A 19,802-nucleotide genomic window follows, 5' to 3' on the forward strand; every position below is an offset into this window, starting at 1 on the left:
GTAAATGATTTCGGTGGTCAATCGCTGCGTATAGTAAAAAAAGTTCAAAAGATAACGTCCGCGGTAAGGAAAAGTCTCGTCGATGTGTGAAATATGAAAAACATGTGTTGTTGGTAGTGTACCACTAATATTTATAACCGCTTTCAATACACGCGACATTGCTCTTTATCATAATTTCATATTATCTCCGATGCTGAAATATACCTCTTTCGAAACGAATTAGTGTTTATTGCATAGCTTAAGGTCATTTCAAAATAAAACGAAACCTATAACTCAATGTTTATAAAGTGATGAAGTACCGAGTTGACATCTATTTAGTAATTATTGTGCTTTGAATTGTAACAGGTGTTATGCTGGACATAGGCGTTGGTGTCGAGATGTTATCTTTGAGTACAACAGTACCATCAACTTATGCCAACATAACGCGTGGCCTTCTGGGAAATTTTGACGGCGATCCTTCTAATGACTTGAAGTTTCCAAATGAAACTATTCTCAACTCCTCCTCATCAGAGCGTGAAATTTTCTTCTATGGTCAAACGTGTATGTATTGTTGTTTGGAATAAAATATGAAATGTTCAACAATTTTTAAAAAAATCAAGTAAACATCTGAATAAAAAAAAGTACTTATTCGAAGATTATTAAAACATTTATATTTATTTGAAGGAACGTTATATTTTAACCACACTAATGCCAATTTTGGCCTCTTTTTCGGGCCGTATATAATTCGTTTGCTTTAGGGGCTGTAAATGAAAGTACAACCGTGTTCTTCTATGAGGATGGAAAAGATCATGATAACTTTCACAACTCTTCCTATGTACCACTCTTTCTGGACGAGGTTGATAATGTCACAATGGCTTTGGCCGTAGAGGCTTGTAATGGAACATCAAGCACAGAATGTATTTACGACTTTGCACTCACACTGAATCCGGCGATCGCCGCAGATACAGTGAATAAACGACAGCAGTTTGACCAAGATCAGGAGGACATAGGTATGGCGACATATGGCGTTTAGTGTTGTATGAGCTTATGTAATCCTACTCCATACGCTATTTACGGTACATGTGTACGTATATAAATTTAACTCCTCCGGAATCACTGAATATTGATTAAATTGATGTCACGTTTTCAACAGATATTTGATAATCATCATTTCAACTAAAACTGATAGCTTTATCATTTTGAGTTTCCTTAAATTCTTTCTTACAAATAGTATTTTTAATAGGACATATTTGCTACAATATTTTGTTATTAATTATGACAGTTGAGTCATAAGCAACACAAGTGTTAATTATTTTTGGGATAATGATTTGCATAACAAAAAAGCTCTACAATAGCAATTGTCGTAAATGAGTTATTATTGATTTTATTTAATTTCTATTTGAAATCTAGATAAGGTTATACCAACTATTGAGGGCTGCAATGTGGTGAACGCAACTGAAGGGGAAAACGTAACGTGTACTGTACATGTTGACGACAGCATCGATATACAGATCCTGGGAAACAACACATTTAATGCTTCTTTTAATCGATTGTCGTCTGCCATAACGTATACACATACTGGTGACATATCCTCTCCATTAAGGTATAGCAGAGGCTTATTAGTGCTGATGTTTTGCTTCATATTAAACACAATGTGTGATATGTTTTTTAAGTCTCTAAATAAACAACGATCCATTCAAAACCCTTTAAATTGTCCGACATGCGAGCAAAACATAACCCTGAACAATGTGTAGCAATTTCGAAAAATAAAGAAGCAATTTGCAAGTTAAAATTAACATTTTCGGGTGTCAAATCTCTTCCTTATAATTAACATTTTTCCTAAAATGTCCTTTATGCCTTTGATTGATATTTGTTATAGCGATAACCGCCATGTCTATTAAGTTGTAAAACAACAGATCTTTAAGCTGTGATTATTAAAGGTTGAACGATGATTTTCATACTGTTTACCAATTATAAACTAAACCCGTTTAAAAGATTTTGTCCATTAACTCAACACTAGGTATCAGGCCGTAAATCAAGAAGGTCTCGCGTCTGTCGAGCATGTTATATCCGTGGTCGTTTGTACAGGGTGTAACAACAATGGCAGGTGTACGCCAGTTTTAAGAGTCGATCGGAATGACGATAATTTCAGATACAACGAGTGTGAATGTCAGCCAGGATATGACGGTAAAGTATCATGATATTCAGTGCTTTAAAGTTAACTTTTTATGTGTTGCCTTAGCCCCTGAGACCGAAAGCTTTTAGGTTGCCGATTTCAAACGAACGAGGATTCCCAACATACATTGAGGTTTATTAATGTTGTGAAAAAAATTGTACTTAAAATAAACTTATAGTAATAACATGTTCGCTCAATCTGTAAACGAATCAGAGTGACTTGCCCCCTAAATAATCGAGGAAAAACAAGGTATTAAGTTCTTACCTTAGACCGCTTAAATGCAATCGAGCCAATCTAACAGAACAAAGTGTGATGTCTTTTTTACTTTGGACTGAGGACATCGAGCGTTGAAAAAATAGTCTATCGATAAATCGAGTTATCCGATTGAATTTTACATGAACATATAGAAAAATTGTCAGTACTTTGTTCACAATTCGGGGCCAACGATAATGTCGTTCCAAGCGTAATTGAGCCAACTAGTTTTCATCGTTTCCTATATAACTATACTAAAATAAACAATATCAGCTAATATGACGATAAACCTTAATCTAATATGAAAATGTTTATCTCTCTGTTCTCTCAGGAATTAACTGCGAAAGTAACTACGATGGTTGTTCTGGCAATCCTTGTTCCCTTGGCCGTACCTGCACTGACTTGTCGCCGGAGGAGCAGCAAAGTCAAGGACGAGCTTACATGTGTAGTGAGTGCCCATTAGGATACACGGCTTGGGAAGACGACGACAACGTTTGCATGGGTACATATATTCCCTTACTCTTTACCTTAAATTATAAGTCAATTGTAATTCTTATTTATACTTGAAAGATTTGACGAATTGGATTTTCCCTGTATTTGCCTTGTATTTTTGAAGTATCGGTTAATCCAGCATGTCTTTCAGAGAACATTCCTTCAAAAACATTGGAGTCAGAAGAATAACGCAATATATCTGAAGAACTCAATAATTATGATGACGATCATAAACAATGATATCAATTTACAACATTTATAACTAACTAAATCATGTTTAACGTAAGTCTCTCTTCTAGTTTGAGAAATTCTTAGAATATGTTCATATACCTTAATCCATTTAACAGTTTTTGATAAATTATTGTGGAAAGAGCTCGCTTGATGAACACAAACACTTTGTACCTGTCATGAGGTCCATTCAGCTGTTTAGCTTTTAAAAATATAAAGCACACTCATACAAGTAGTCTTAGACGTAATTATTCTTGTTTCAGATATAGATGAATGCGCTAGTACCAGTTCTTGCGAACAGTCGTGCATAAATACCGAAGGAAGTTTCATATGTGTATGTGGGCAAGGACTACAACAAGACCGCACCAACTTTTCTGCCTGCAGAGGTTTTCTATATCGATTTTGAATACAATGTAGCAATTGCATACAATGCATAATTGCAATATCTGTTTACGGTGTGATATTTGTTCATGGTAGCTAATGTATATCAATACCGGCCTGTTTTGTATTTCTATACGTTGCCTGTCGGTTGATATATTGCATTGTCAGTGTTTGTGTTTTATAGATATTAATGAATGCGAAGACGAAACCCATAACTGTAGTCAGGTGTGCGTCAACTTGTACGGTGGTTATCGATGTGAATGTCGGACGGGATTTGTTCTGAACGAGTCCAACTGGCAATGCTCACCAGGTATGACCGAGTTAACTAAGATTTAGATGTTTTAATAATTGAACAATAAATTGATCGGCGAAAATTTTAAGAAAATCAATTCAATTGTATTACAGGCGACGTAAATCCATGTGACTCTGCCACCATAAATTGTACCAACACTGCTGGATGTACAGTGGACGAATACAATACAACAACATGTTTTTGCGAGAGAGGATTTGAGCTGGATGATTCGGGAGAAAATTGCAAAGGTTTGTATATTAGAAGAAGAAAGTTATTAAAATTCAGTAATAATGTTGCAGTGTAAATGTTCAGTGTGAAAATGTATGAACTATATTATAGCTAAGTGGATATTTACCACAGTCTTGCATTGAATGTAAAATGTCAGTGGTTTGAATGAGTCCCTAAGCAAAATATGGACCATTTGCACCATGTTAAGTTTGTTCCCATATATGCTTTTGACTTTTCGTATCAATCATAGGAAAATGTATGGGATATTTCGTACGCATTTGTTAACAATTTGCATAGGGCTTACTCTAACAACTAGATATGTTCCTTGGGCATTTCATATTAGCACAGTCTTTTTAACACTCTAAAAATCAACTTGAATATGTACAGAATGTTCTTTTTACCCGTCAGGCCAACGAAGGCACAAATTCTCAGAAGATATTTTGGCATTTTTTTTAAATTAAATTTGGTTATATTTAAGGATTGACATTGAATTCATGGGCATTTATGCAATCTTGAATGCCCCCCTTAAAATGGCAGTTCCCATGAAGAGCGTTGTGTTTGTTCACTCTTATTTTACCGTAATGTTTGAAACTGTTTATATCTAGTGTGTTATGCAGATGCGCTTAACTACCATTAGCATAAAAAGTAGGTCGCCGAAATAACTACGCCGGTGACTCGTCGGGGGTATTTATGCGAGAACGAACGTCACTACTTTTGTACAGAAAACGTACTAGAGAGTGTATATATTTTCAGATATTGACGAATGTCTGCGACACATATGTCCCCAAGAATGCATCAATTTCAGTGGTGGATTCGAATGCACGTGTTTAGATGGATACCGACTAGAAGGGATATCCACTTGTTCCGGTAAGTTCAAAGACTGATAGTCTAGAAACAAATCCTAAACTTCAAAACTTTCAATATCCAGATAATGTTTAAATTGAACCAGGTAAAACGAGGACATATATTTAGGAAATGAGTTTTATATTAATTTAGATTGTAACAACTTCCTTCATAGTAGATATGAAGTCGCTGCTTACGAAACTGTTTGCAATTGTTCATTTGTTAGATTTTATTTTATCCAGTATGCGAAATACCATATTATGGACATGAATGCAATAATACGTGTGAATGTACCGGAAGAGGGGCGATGGAATGCAACCCTGTCAGGGGTTGTGTATGTGAGGTGGGATGGACCGGAAGCACGTGCGATGATGACATCAATGAGTGTGACTTAGATCATGACATATGCGCAGATGTTCGAAAGTATTGCACTAATACTGTTGGATCTTACACGTGTGATTGCATAAATGGGTATGAGAAGAACGACGAAGATGCATGCACAGGTTAGTGTTTCGAGAAGTTGTTTTATCTTTTAAATATTTCACCGTCAATACAAATGTGTTTTTTACTCCGAAAGACTCAATTATATAATTCTTTAAGATATTTTTTTAGTAGAAATGCTATTTATATTATGCATCAATTTTCTCACTGTCTTAATGGAAATGTACATTGCCTGTTATAATGATACACAGATGTTGATGAATGTGCCGATGCGTCGTTGCATGAATGCCAACAACTGTGTTTAAACACTATAGGAAGTTACAGCTGCGACTGTAGTGTTGGTTATGTCAAAATAAATGGAACGTCGTGTCAAGGTAAGTACCAGTTTAATATAAGGAATAAAACACATTATTGCAGATAATTATCACATATTATGAGTTGATTGAAAGAAATTATTGTAGTATTTACAGAACAATCTCAATTTCGTTAAAAAACATTAATTAGAGTTAACTTATCTTTAGATTTTGATGAATGTGCTGGTGGAACTGCGACCTGTGCACAAATGTGTGAGAACAAGCCTGGCTTCTACAACTGCTATTGTTACTTTGGCTATAAATTGAATGATGATCGTCGGACATGTACCCAAAGTAAGTCGCCTAAATTACTGCCTTAGTGTTTATTTAAAAATGACACTTTAACTGTAATTAGTAAAAACTGCATTATACTATGGAAGTCTACATATCAAGTGTTCTGATTTATATTTTCCAGTTTCCGACCCGTGCAGAACATTGTATAATCTGACATGCTCCGGATACTGTGTGCTCAAAGATAACACAGCAGAATGTAGATGTCGACAAGGGTTTGTTTTAGGAGATGATGCCCAGACATGCCTTGGTAAGTGTCTTTCTTCATCGTATGAACAGTATTCATTATCTTTAAGACAACTACCTAGAGAATATATTTATTGATTTCGTTCTCATGACCAGCTAATTACCGTTTAATTAGTTCAATCTAGATACGTTTTAGTGTATGACATTGATTAATTAATATAAAATTAATATACAATTTCAAACATGCGCATTCGCAATACTGATGTCGGACTTTGTGCAGTTATTAAAAGGGATTATTAGTATTTACTATTTTTACATCCCAGCCACCAAACAGTCGCAGTTAAAACTGATTTCTCTACTGTGTTCATCAACAATATATGCGTCTGAAACATCTCTCAGAGAATGTATTCAAATTTAATTCATTATCTTCAGATGTAAATGAATGTCAGTCTAGTGAGATGAATGGCTGCAATTCCGCTGCCACATGTATGAACACTGACGGATCATATCAGTGTGAATGTCCGATAGGTTCACGTTTGGAAAACGATGGTCGCACATGCACAGGTATTGTATACCTAAATCGCATTGTGGTCATATCATATAATTTAACTTTGACTGTTTTTTAGCATTTGAAAGTAATAAGGTATTATCAGCAATGTCTTTTCAAATACAGCATGCTTTTCTAATTTAGTATTGAATAGTAAAGAATCAGATGAGATTTCAAATCCTTTCATTACGGTTTGAGGAGGCATGATCGAAAACATAAGACAACATCTTTGTCAATGTAACACTCAATTAGCCACTACTATTAATGTTATTTCAGAATGCGATGAATTCCATTTTGGTCGAGATTGTACACATGAGTGCAGCTGTATTAAGGGCTCATGTAACAATACTAGAGGTATGGTAGTACATTGTTTTTTATCTAGATATCATTTCAAAACTGCCGGCAAATGCTTTGACAATGGCAATACTGTCACATGTTTTAGGGTCAAATCTAACTAACGAATTATGATGCTATTATACCGCTTAGATTCTTTTGACAGCACGAGTCTACTTGTCGTGGATGCTTGACAGATATATGCACCGTTTGATAAAATACACCAATTTTCAACCGATCAATGAAGATTCGATTATATGTGTACCATTTCAGAAACATTTACAACAACGTTTAATATATTTCTTTTAAATTTCCCGCATTTTTCCGACAACGCTCCTATATAGATATTGTGAATATTGTTGGTTTTACTTTTATTCTGTTTTTACTAACCTTTAAAATTAAAGCTATTGAAATTTTCTATGATGGACGACTTGGTTTTCCTTATGTTTTGTTGTGTAGAATTGCCGTTTATTTGATATGCTTGAGCTTCGCATCCTTAGATTAGATCAACGATGTTATTATAAGTAGACTACTCTTAATTACAAATGCACATCATCAGTGTTAACAGGTTATTCTGATATAAAAAAATGTTTCCTTTTTTTAGAAGTATTAACTTTTGTACTGAATTATTCGTTACTAAAATTCGATAAATGTTTATATACGCATATAACAATAGGCATTCCAATTGGTGCTAACTGTGTACCTATACTTGCAGAACTCATTTTATACTGCTATGAAAGTGAATATATGTTGAAAGTAGGTAAGTCTGAAGATCTTGCTCTTGTTGATAATTTCAATATCACTTATAGATATATTGATGGTACTAAGTGTGGGTAATCCGGGTTTTACAGATACTATTTAATCGATATACCCTTCACAATTGCAACTTTATAAATCACAAAACAGCCAGTCACAAGCATCTTTTTTATATATGCAACTCGAAGGAAGGGAAGATAATTTGAATATCAATCTTTATGATAAACGTGATGATTTTAATTTCACAATAATTAATTACCCTTCCTCAGATGGAGATGTTCCTAGCTCACCATTATATCGTGTCTTTATTGCAAAGTTGTTAGAGTCGCTAGAGTATGTACAGATGTCAATAATTCCAGCTATCGCAGTAAACTTATGACATAATAATCTTTTAAAAAAGGGTTTCAGATATTATCAATTGAGGAAAACTTTTTCAAAATTTGTTACTGATCATTATAATAATATATCAAAGTACCATTAAATCAGTGATTGTTAATAGTATTTCACATCCCGATTTTTATGGGGATGTTTTAAAGAAAATTCGTAAAAGAAAAATAAATATTTTCAGCAGCTAGTTGGGCAGATAGACTCAATAAATTGCTTGGATGTTGGTTAAACCGTGGATATAACGTCAATACTTTGAAGAGTACTTGACTTCTTACTTTTAATGAATAATGAATATGGCGTCCTTACATGACTAAACGTTCAGTGCTTAGGTTTATGAAAATGTTGCAGATTCATTTTATCTTTAAAACCGTTTTTAACTTGCTAGTAATATTCCAGCGTTTAACGTCTATTTATTTAAATTATTACGTAGAAATTCATTTGTAAGAAATGTTTTGCATATATTTGTCGAGTTTTTATTTTTAGCTCACAAGAGCACGAAATGCTCAAGGTTGGCTATTGTGATCAGTCTTTGTCCGTCGTCCGTCCGTCAGCCAGTCCGTCCGTCAACAATTGCTTTAACAACACCTTCTCTGAAACTACCAGTCTAAATCCAATGAAAGTTTATATGAATCTTTCTTTGGTGACCCTCTACAAAAAATACAACAAGGAGGCACGATTTATCATCAACAACAACATCAAAAGGGCTGACATTCTGCTTTTGCTTTAAAAAACATCTCCACTGAAACCACCCCGCAAAATTCAATGAAACTTTACAGAAAGCTTTCTTGGGTGACCTCTACAAAATACAACATGGAGTAACGATTAATCAACAACAACAACAGAAACAACAACAAAATGGCTGACTTTCTGTTATGCTTTAAAAAAAACTCTCCTCTGAAACTACCACTCCTAATTTAATGAAACATTACAGGGAGCTTCCTTGGGTGACCCTCTACAAAAATACAACAAGGGATCACGATTGATCAACAACAACAACAAAATGGCCAACTTCCTGTTTTGCTTTAAGAACACATCTTCTGTACAACTACCAGTCCAAATTCACTAAAATTTTACCGGAAGCTCCTTTGGGCAACCATCTACAAAAAATACCAAAAGGAGTCGCGATTGATCAACATCAACAGCAATCTGGCCAACTTCCTGTTTTGGTTTAAAAATCATCTACTCTGAAACGACCTGTCCAAATACACTGAACCTTTACAGGAAGCTTCATTGCATGACCCTCTACAAACATAAACCAAGGCATTGAAATTGATCAACAACAACCACAACATAATGGCCGACTTACTGTTTTGCTTTAAAAACAATATCTGAAACTACTAGGACAAATTTAATGAAACTGTACAGGTAGCTTCATTGCATGACCCTTTACAAATATGAAACAAAGCATCGTTATCAGTCAAGATATGTTTAAATTGCAACATCTTTATTAAGAATTTATCACAGAGTTGAGGCCCTTTGCATAGGTGAGCGTTTTAGGGCCATCGTGGCCCTCTTGTTAATAACGTTTTCCTTGTGTGTTCCCAATAACTACATCGTATCTTTGAAAATTGTTGCATAATGTACCCTTAATTGTAGTCCTTCGTCTGCAGCTGACGTACTTCGGGTTTACTTATTAGTTTATTAACAATTGTGTTATTATTAAGTTTTAAGTTAATTCTCACTTTGCTCAAATTTACCCTTTACGCTTTTACTTTATTCGGAATTGTAGAGATAAAAGTGAGGTTGTGCACATAAACTGGTCCCCCAGTGAATTTACATTTTATTGACCGTTCCAAGGCGGTACTTAACGATTTTTAATAAACACACCCAGTTTTTAATATAGTTTACATAAACTGTGTTGTTTGTGGAGTTTGGTTCTGTTATTTCATGTTTTTTGTCTGTGTTTGTTGGAGTTTTGCGTTCTATGTCTTTGGCGTTTACCCTGTGCCATTAAACGGGGTTTATTTTCAACTTTGGCTTCTGAGCTTGTTTCTGTTGATTTTCATAATATTGTTTACCTGTTTAGGTTGTATTTGTGAGAGCGGCTGGACGGGACCTAACTGCGATGTAGATATTGACGAATGTGCTTTAAACGCATTTAACTGCACACTTCCTTACACACACTGCGTGAATGCGCCTGGGTCAGCCGCTTGTCAATGTAAAACAGGATACACCGCTGACGAAACATCAGGCGAATGTTTGGGTATTTGTTTTAATTTGGTTTATGCATAACAAAAGTATATTGCTTTATAGTTTGCTTTTCTACGTTGAAACATTTCGTTTTAATAAACAATGGGTTGGTAAACTTAATTTTCATTGGATTATATTCATAGATATCGATGAATGCGTGAAGAGATCGATGCACGACTGTGAACAATATTGCAATAACACTGACGGAAGCTACGAATGCAGTTGTCGACATGGATATTTGCAAAATGGCAAAAGTTGTACAGGTAAACCTCAGCATCATGCCAAGTCCATAACATAACTTCAACTGTTAACTTTCAAACATTTTTTAACTAATTATTTAATGATATACAATATGAACTGCACTCTCTCAGTCTTGTTGTTGTGCTGTGGCCACGTGGTTATACTACACCTTTTTTGGAGTTGTTAATGTAAGTTAATGTATTTTCACTTACATTTTAACAGTCATTTCCGTTTTACAGATATTAATGAATGCAATGGAGTGCATGACTGTGAACACATGTGTGAAAACATTGTCGGTAGTTTTAAATGCTTCTGTGATACCGGGTACCGATTGAACCTCGCGGACAGGCAATCCTGCATACGTATGGAATTAGTGCTATTAGTTAATGTATAATAATAAAGATGAGAATAACGTTTAATTTAACAAAAATATATTATTTTGCAATCATTCATAAATTCATCTTCTATTTAACCGTATTATAATAACAGATTGAGTATTATGCAACCAAAGTACTACATTTAATTCACGGCGATATAAGGAATAAGGCTACACACCTTTTTCAGCGGAAAACGAGTGTACCGATGACCAACGTATCAGCTGTCCACAAAATGCCACATGTGCCGTAACGGACGGGAGTTTTAATTGTACCTGTCCAAAGGGTTATAGCTTGATTAACGGAACCTGCGACGGTAAGGTTGTTGAATAATTGATTTATGTAAAAATTGTACTGCTTTGATACAACTTTGCTTTTTGTGTTGATGATCATGCATAATGCATGTACATGTTGTTTGAATGTAATTGATTATTGCAATACATGGTAAACGATATACAGTTTGCAACATAAGCGACGAATTACCCAATGTATGCATTTCCAAAAAAATGAAAGAAGGGATGGGCAATGATATACCTAAATATATGCTTTATTTTATTATTTGTGTTGATTCAGATATAAACGAGTGCCAACAGGAAACAGATGCGTGTACACATCAGTGCTCAAACAAAGATGGGGGATACGTTTGTTCGTGTCATACCGGATTCCAACTGTTATCTGATGGGTTTACTTGTAGAGGTTAGCGTCAATAAAACGGTTACCATCTGTTTTTGTTTCATCATGTCTTTACAAACAAGTTTATAACGTACTTGGCATTTTCTTTTTTCTGCTTTAAATCATATCTTACGATCACATAATACGTAATGGTTTTCCTAATTATTCAAAATGTTTTATATGTGTAGGACATCTAATGTAACATGACGCATAAGTACCGATACGATTCTACTTTGAACTCGAAACAAAATTGGTGTGTGTTCATGTTTTAGAGTGTTCAGACTGGCGATACGGTCAGAACTGTGCTTCACCATGTTTATGTAACGAAGACAATGCCCAATCATGCAACAAAACAAACGGAGAATGTTCTTGTATAGCTGGTTGGAGGGGCTCTACCTGTTCCGAAAACTTGAACGAATGCTCTCCTGGGGGCTCGAACAACTGCCCTGATAATTCAAGTTGTGTTGACACTCCAGGGAGCTTTGAATGTGTGTGTAACACTGGCTTTCTCATGAATGGATATGGGAAATGTCAAGGTATAGATGATATTAAAATAGGACGGTTACTTGTCTCTAGTAAAGTCAAAAGGGTACATTCCTTTTGAAATGAAATATATGATACAACATATGTTATTCGTTATATATTGTTCGACATTTTATCAATTTTATCAAATTAATCGCGACAATATTTTGAAAATCCATGCGTTTAATTCTGGTTCGTTTATAAGTTGAACGTTTTCTTTAAGAATGTCAGCAGGGCAATTACGGAAATCACTGTGTCAACACTTGTGCGTGCCATGCGTTAAGGACTAAATCGTGCAATCACGTGACCGGAACATGTGCATGCGATGAAGGCTGGACGGGTGAAATATGTGACAAAGATGTTGATGAATGCGGGGATCAAAGCTTGAACACTTGCACGAATAACTCTAAGTGTAGTAATACGTTTGGCAGTTATCTTTGTAACTGCAACAAGGGCTACAAAACACAACCGAACAGCAATGATTGTAGCGGTAAGGTAAACTTAAGTGCAATGTTTTAAGGGTTATCGCTGTATCAAAATAATGTTGATACGAGTTCATGAAATGAAATTTCAAACAGCTGCTTTCGAATCTCAATATGTATGTATTATTGGCATTTATGTGCTCTATATTAGCACACGCTGTAGTTGTAATGTATTAGACATTACTATGGCCTTCTTTTTATTACTTTAAAGTGCTTAACATTATGTGACAGATTGTGTCGACTTTACCTTTGGGTGGAGTTGCAACGAAACTTGCGCGTGCCAGCAAGAACATTCCTCAACATGTGACAACGTCAATGGAAGCTGTTCTTGTTTACAGGTCAGTTACTTGATACAAATAATACAAAACCAGCTTGTGGGCGCTCAATCTTATACTTGTTTCAGCGCTTATAATGAAAGTCTTAAGATAGCATAGGCGAAATACAAAACTTTACAAGCAAAATCCATCAAAAACACAAAATAGTTTAACAATATTTCAATAATTTTTAAACATATACATAAGTATAAGGGTACTGCCTTTAAACATCATTGAAATCGCTTAGATAAGCAATACTAGTTTTAAACCATTACCCACTGTTAACGCATATTATACAACCTATTTGCTATTAAATTCCTCAATATACATGTCAATTGTATTAATCGTATTAAATTATAGCCTAACCCTTCCATGCCCACATATGCTAACGTTAACACTTCCATGTCCACATATTCTAACGTTAACACTTCCATGCCCACATATTCTAACGTTAAATGACAAAGTATAAGATCAATAAATTAGATATGTGTGTTTGAAAATTGTGAATATTAGGGTTGGAAAGGAGAGATATGCTCTGAAGATGTGGACGAATGTTCGGAAACGCCTGAAGTTTGCTCTATGAAAGATAACAGTCATTGCAAAAACGTGGACGGGTCGTACATATGTTCTTGCGACGCTGGTTACAATACCATCGATGACATGTGTGAAGGTATAATTTTTGCGTATTCCATTTATGGATAAGAAATAACAAAATCATAAACTATTATATTCTCAATGAGACCACTAATGACAGTTTTGCACTTATCATAACTTTTAAGAGAACTTCTATTCAACCGAGTTTACCTTTTTATACTTTTGATTAACTTTTGACTTCATTCCGGAATAAGCTGATAAATATAATTACTGTCGCCTTTGATATATTTTCGTTTCGTTTGCTATATATTATTAAGATGTAAAAATGATACGCTTTAATGTAGTTTGTCTGTTTTCGGTATTAAAGACGTCAAGGAGTGTTTAACTGAGGAGTTGAACGACTGTGATGAGCGAGCAGAGTGTGTAGAAACTGACGGGAATTACACTTGCCTTTGTCCAGTCGGAATGTACCTGCAAGATGATGGACGTTCTTGTAAAGGTAGATCACCAAGTTCACTCAGTTTTTCTTTTATCCGTCACAGTATGTTCTATTAATTAAGTTAATGACATAATTTATTTTGATATTATTTAAATACATATTTGAATGTTTACAATGATTTAGATTGCGATGAAAACTTTTACGGACTGAACTGTTCCAAAATATGCGAATGTGTACATGGATCATGCAACAAAACATCAGGTAAATAGAATCTACTCCTTCTCAAAGTTTGCCTCGAATAACGTTTTTGATACGGTCATAACTATATATTGTTGAAAGTAATGAAAAAAGGTTTAAGAGATGGTATTTTTTCTCACCTCAGATAAGAAGATTCATTTTTAAAATCATGCTAGAAACTCTTATCTTGCCCACTGCCAAAGATAGATTAAGTGCGCGTATGGAACTAGTTTTAATGGTCATAGCATTGTAATTACCATGGAAGATACTTATAATCGCGTTTTGATAGATTCTTATCGCGTTTTCTATCGATTAGATGCAAACTTGTTTTAAACCTATTCCGTGAAATAGTGTTATATAAAAAATAAAAAAATGCAAGTAAAAATAAAGTTTTCAGATCAGCAAACGTAGTTTCTGCTTAATTGTTTTTTCGCAAATTTTAATGATATTTTTTCTTGTTCAGGGTGCCACTGTGCTTCCGGATGGACGGGGATCAAATGCGACATAGATGAAGATGAATGTACAACAGGTGAATTAGTATGTGACAATCCAAACACCGTTTGCAATAACACGATTGGTAGTGCGTACTGTGTATGTCAAGACGGGTACGAGAAGAACAAGACGACAGAACATTGCAATGGTTTGGGCGGCTTTGTTTTTTGTTTGTAGCTTTATTACAAATATAAATTATTAATTTATAATATATTATTAATTAATTTTTAAACTACATATAAATATTTTGTTCATATCATATTTGAAATTTGAACTCTGGTTCGAATGATTTTACTTGTACAATTTTGATAACATTTATCAATCTGACATGGTTAGTCGCTCCCTTCATCTAAATTAACAGTTAGTACAATCGGTCCATGTTTGTCATCATCTGCCATTGATCAAACAGTATTTGTTTCCCTAGTTTAATAATGTCTGTCATTTTGTTTAAAATTTGATATGCAATTCTGTTTTGCAGACATTGATGAGTGTAAAGAAGGGAAATGGAACAACTGCACACAGACATGCACAAATACTGCTGGTGGATACAGTTGTGGTTGTTATGAGGGCTATACCTACAGTAGAGGAAATAACACATGCAACGGTTATCTATCTTAATTAACAAGATTATTTATACATTAGCTATCAAATACAGGCCTGTCTCGGTCAAGGGACGTCATGATCTGTTTTAATACAACAGTATAAGATAAATAATATCGTTTCCATACCGTTCCAATTCTTGCGATTTTAGGTTCAAATAGTTCAGTTATAAAACTTGTATTAAAATTGTAAGTGTTTTTAAAAAGACGATGACGAGTGTCATGCCGATATCCTGAACGATTGCGACCAAACCTGTCACAATACCGAAGGAGGGTATATGTGTGAATGTGAACATGGGTTCTTCCTAGATGTTGCAGACAACAAAACATGCTTACGTATGTAATTTGCATTTATTCAAAAAGCGTTTCGGACTATTTGAAATATATATTCCTTGTATAAAGTATTCCTCAAAAGTTTCGCAGTAGTTTGATTTGTTTATACTAATTTCATAAAACTAAACAATAAATCAATGCTATTGACTTTATCATATAAAATAACGTAGCTGTTTTTAACTTTTGTTTTGTATATAAAGAGTGCTTTCTTTATTACATCTATGGTATCAATCATTTTCTCTCTTATTATTTGGGGTACGTAAAAGGGTTGGCTATACTGTTTATTCATATCAGATAATGTTCAATTTATTGTATGTTTTTTTGCTTGATTTGTATTATTTGCAATGTATTTAATTGAACAGTTTCGATCAGAGGTCATATAAACCTAAATCAAACTATTAAAACGTATACACATGTATTACTATTAAAACGATAAAAAAAATATATGGGGAAACAGCCATATGGATTTCGATATTTTGTAATCAATTAGCGGCAAACAATGCGATCGGCGATTTCCCGATCACCGTTTTATCCTAGTAATCACATAATTACAGCTGTGACCAATTGCACAGAGAAAGAAGTTTCAGAATGCTCCGACCATTCGGTTTGCTATAGAAATAGAACTGAGCTGGGCTGCCGATGCATTAAAGGATATTTTAATGACAATGGACAATGCAAAGGTAAGTAGCTGTTATTCAGTGTCTTTTGAATAACATCGAAAAAACAAATTTGATATTTAAAAAAGAAAATGATGGAAAGCCTTTGATTTATAATCTGACATTTACGATTTGTTCTAGATGAAGATGAATGCAGCACGTCCTCTCCATGTGCCCAGCAATGCAACAACACCGCCGGCAGCTTCTTCTGCAGCTGTGATATTGGTTTCAAACTTATACAAGCCACTGAATGCGGAGGTAGATTTTTGAAACATACGAATTTGAAATGCAGGTATTACATACCTGCTAGTCTGATAAACCATGTGTTTGTGTTGATATTACAGTAGCGTGCGTTGTTAGAATATTTTATATGCACAACTTCAACGCATTTTGATTAAACAGTATCTTGATCTATAAAAATATGTCAAACATAATAGAGACGAATAACTTAGTATTTTAAGTAGACGTCGACAATATGTTGGTTTATGCCATTTTATTGTCTTAGAATGTGACCCATACACGTTCGGTCGCCAATGCGAATCGTCGTGTAACTGTGATCAGGCAAATGCACTATCATGTGATGCCCTATATGGCACTTGCGCATGCGCAGCCGGATGGACAGGAGATACTTGTACAGAAAACGTAAACGAGTGTGCGGATCAGTTTTCTATTGCTTGCCCTGAACACTCGCATTGTGTCGACACTCCCGGGAATTACTCCTGTCTCTGTAACACAGGGTACATACTGAACCAAGACGGTTTATGTGATGGTAAGCGTTGAAAACGAGTGCTAGTTGCAAGATACTAAGTTAATCAAACTCAATATTTCATCAATTTTGTTTAAGCACTTTCTCTATTTATGTAGCCGTATTACTACTATATACAAAACTGGTTTTGTCGTGCTTCATGATTATTTTTATTAGGCTGAATTTTTCTTTCTTCAATAAAAGCGTATTCATGGTTATACAGAAACGTATTAGATTTAGTTGTTAATAATTGATTTTTATCTGCATTACCAACTACCATCTACAGTGTGTGAACCATTTCGGTATGGCGACTCCTGTGAACGCCAGTGCTCATGTTCCCCTACCGGTGCTGACTCTTGTGATCATGTCCTTGGAAACTGTTCGTGCAAAATTGTAAGATTTACGTACTATCCTAAGAAATAGTAAATAATTATGCTTTGAAATATTGTTGGGATTCGATTTGGTATTGTGTGCGGTGCATACAGAGCAGTTTAAGCTCAACGTTTTGTTTCAGAACATAACATTATTGAAGTATAAAATACAGTTAAAGATACTGTTAATGTTATTGTCTCGAAATATAATTGTCTTATTGAGTTCAATTTCGTTGAGTATAAGAAAAGAGCACCGCCTGCTAAACGCTCGTCTGATTTTATCCTATAGTGAACAGGTATTCCAAAGTTTGAAAGTGATAGCTTTGATAGTTTGCATGTAAGGGACCCAATCACAACACCTAACAAATCAGACTGTCTAGCTTAAATTTACGTAGTAAAAAATTACTAAACTATCCCAAACCATCCCCCTATCCTTCCAAATGTGTGACTTAAAAACCTGCTGATATATTGAAGTGCATTATCCATTTGTTGTCTGAAAAGAAAATGAAATCAATCAAACAAAAATTGAAAAAGCTAATCCAATTCTAAAATCAACCCAAATTCATTAAAAACAGGTAGAACCCAGCATCTCTGGGATACAGTGTAAAGAAGATTATTAGATGAACATGATCCCTAAGTTTCAAAGTGATAGCTTTGATAATTTCCATGTGAGTGACCTAAACGCAAAACTTAACCAACGCCTCCAACGACGAAAACGACAGCGACGACGACAATCAAGTGAAGACAATAGCTCGTCATTTTCTTAAAAATAAGACGAGCTTAAATGAGTTCGATTGTAAAGCCAGTTGTAATGTGACTAGACCAGAGTTGGTATCGATTGTGAATGCAGCCGTATCTTGAGTGGTCTTAAGTTAGAGTTCGCCTGGAAAGGGAGCTGTAAGCTGACAGGTCCAAGTTTGAGATCCATAATGAAGGCAGTTGTGAGCTGAATTTGCGAGATCGATTGTGAAGACAGCGATAGGCGGACTGGTTCCGAAGTTTTATTCCGATTGTGAAAACAGCGGTTAGCTGACTGGTTCCAAAGATTTATTCCGATTGTGAAGGCAGCTGTAGGCTGACTAGTTCCAAAGTTTTATTCCTATTGTGAAGGCAGCGGTAGGCTGACTGGTTCCAAAGTTTTATTCCGATTGTGAAGGCAGCGGTAGGATGACTGGTTCCAAAGTTTTATTCCGATTGTGAAGGCAGCGGTAGGCTGACTGGTTCCAAAGTTTTATTCCGATTGTGAAGGCAGCTGTAGGCTGATTAGTCTTAAGTTTTATTCCGATTGTGAAATCAACGGTAAGCTGACTGGTTCCAAGGTTTTTTCCAGATGAAGGCAGCTGTTTACTGACTGTTCAAAATATCAAGTAGTCAAAAGAAGCAATTTAATGGTGTTTTTCCTCCTTTTGCAGAACTGGCAGGGCGGCCAGTGCAATGACGATGTTGACGAATGTAGCTTCATGGAAAATGTGTGTGCAGAGAAATCCAACTCCTCGTGCATAAATTCTGTTGGATCGTTTACTTGTTCATGTGATGCAGGATATACAGATAAGAATGGTGCCTGTGAAGGTTTGTCATGTTTCTGATATCACAGATTTCACAAAATGTGTCTAAAAGGCGTTTTTAAGGTTTAATCGATAGTTTTATTTATAGAATTAGGACATACAAACGACTGACAAGACATAATAAGTACATAAGGCGTGTGAACAAACACAGCCATATATGCGACAAGCCATTTATATGTTGATATTGTGTATGATTATAGAGGTATGATTGTCTAAAAAAGCGTTATTGTTTAATGTTGATTCGAGAGTTATGCATTTGTCCAGTAGGCAATCGGTTAAACAATAATATTTCTTGTCAAGGTATTTTATGTTTTGAATAAAACTTTACACACTGAATGCATTGTGCGCCTTAGCAGTCGTGTTTGATTGTGTGTGTTTTTGTGTTTCTTTAAGAAAAATACCATTGTACAATTAAATAGACAACAGTTTTTATTTGTGCTTTAACCAAATTATAGAGTGTAGTGGCAACACTTATGGAGCGGAGTGTAACCAGAATTGCAACTGCACATTTGCAAACACTCAAAGTGACGAGCAGTCGTGTGACAGAGAGACGGGAACGTGCATTTGTAACTCATTTTGGACAGGGGACAGATGCGAAACTGATGTCAATGAATGCACTACTTCTGGTATATGCACGAAAGCCAACTCTGGCTGTTTCAATCTCCCTGGAGGATTCCGCTGTGATTGTCTTAGAGGATACAGGATTAATAACGGAACTGAAGAATGTGAAATTGGTAAATCAAGTTAATAAACTATTAAACCATTTCTAAACGAGTTATTATTATAAATTCGCGAATTCATTTAATTCGTGG

General features: G+C 35.1%; 1 protein-coding gene across 1 annotated transcript in view; it reads left to right on the forward strand.

Annotated features, from left to right (window-relative positions):
- LOC128210882 (fibrillin-1-like) overlaps window positions 1-19,802 on the forward strand; it is a 38,581-nt gene that overhangs the window by 9,389 nt on the left and 9,390 nt on the right. Inside the window, exons 12-46 of the mRNA XM_052915236.1 lie at window positions 346-540; window positions 738-989; window positions 1,390-1,582; window positions 2,000-2,166; window positions 2,739-2,909; window positions 3,391-3,513; window positions 3,693-3,818; window positions 3,914-4,048; window positions 4,782-4,895; window positions 5,114-5,374; window positions 5,564-5,686; window positions 5,834-5,959; window positions 6,081-6,206; window positions 6,575-6,706; window positions 6,966-7,043; window positions 10,192-10,368; window positions 10,499-10,618; window positions 10,835-10,957; window positions 11,160-11,285; window positions 11,543-11,665; window positions 11,914-12,177; window positions 12,387-12,653; window positions 12,877-12,983; window positions 13,473-13,629; window positions 13,921-14,052; window positions 14,176-14,253; window positions 14,693-14,869; window positions 15,200-15,325; window positions 15,528-15,656; window positions 16,208-16,333; window positions 16,451-16,567; window positions 16,815-17,078; window positions 17,341-17,447; window positions 18,838-18,994; window positions 19,446-19,724. Of these exons, the coding sequence (XP_052771196.1) occupies window positions 346-540; window positions 738-989; window positions 1,390-1,582; window positions 2,000-2,166; window positions 2,739-2,909; window positions 3,391-3,513; window positions 3,693-3,818; window positions 3,914-4,048; window positions 4,782-4,895; window positions 5,114-5,374; window positions 5,564-5,686; window positions 5,834-5,959; window positions 6,081-6,206; window positions 6,575-6,706; window positions 6,966-7,043; window positions 10,192-10,368; window positions 10,499-10,618; window positions 10,835-10,957; window positions 11,160-11,285; window positions 11,543-11,665; window positions 11,914-12,177; window positions 12,387-12,653; window positions 12,877-12,983; window positions 13,473-13,629; window positions 13,921-14,052; window positions 14,176-14,253; window positions 14,693-14,869; window positions 15,200-15,325; window positions 15,528-15,656; window positions 16,208-16,333; window positions 16,451-16,567; window positions 16,815-17,078; window positions 17,341-17,447; window positions 18,838-18,994; window positions 19,446-19,724 (5,478 nt within the window). The remainder of the gene's footprint in view (window positions 1-345; window positions 541-737; window positions 990-1,389; window positions 1,583-1,999; window positions 2,167-2,738; window positions 2,910-3,390; window positions 3,514-3,692; window positions 3,819-3,913; window positions 4,049-4,781; window positions 4,896-5,113; window positions 5,375-5,563; window positions 5,687-5,833; window positions 5,960-6,080; window positions 6,207-6,574; window positions 6,707-6,965; window positions 7,044-10,191; window positions 10,369-10,498; window positions 10,619-10,834; window positions 10,958-11,159; window positions 11,286-11,542; window positions 11,666-11,913; window positions 12,178-12,386; window positions 12,654-12,876; window positions 12,984-13,472; window positions 13,630-13,920; window positions 14,053-14,175; window positions 14,254-14,692; window positions 14,870-15,199; window positions 15,326-15,527; window positions 15,657-16,207; window positions 16,334-16,450; window positions 16,568-16,814; window positions 17,079-17,340; window positions 17,448-18,837; window positions 18,995-19,445; window positions 19,725-19,802) is intronic.

Source organism: Mya arenaria, chromosome 12 (assembly GCF_026914265.1).
Source record: "Mya arenaria isolate MELC-2E11 chromosome 12, ASM2691426v1".
Taxonomy (NCBI): Eukaryota; Metazoa; Mollusca; class Bivalvia; order Myida; family Myidae; genus Mya; species Mya arenaria.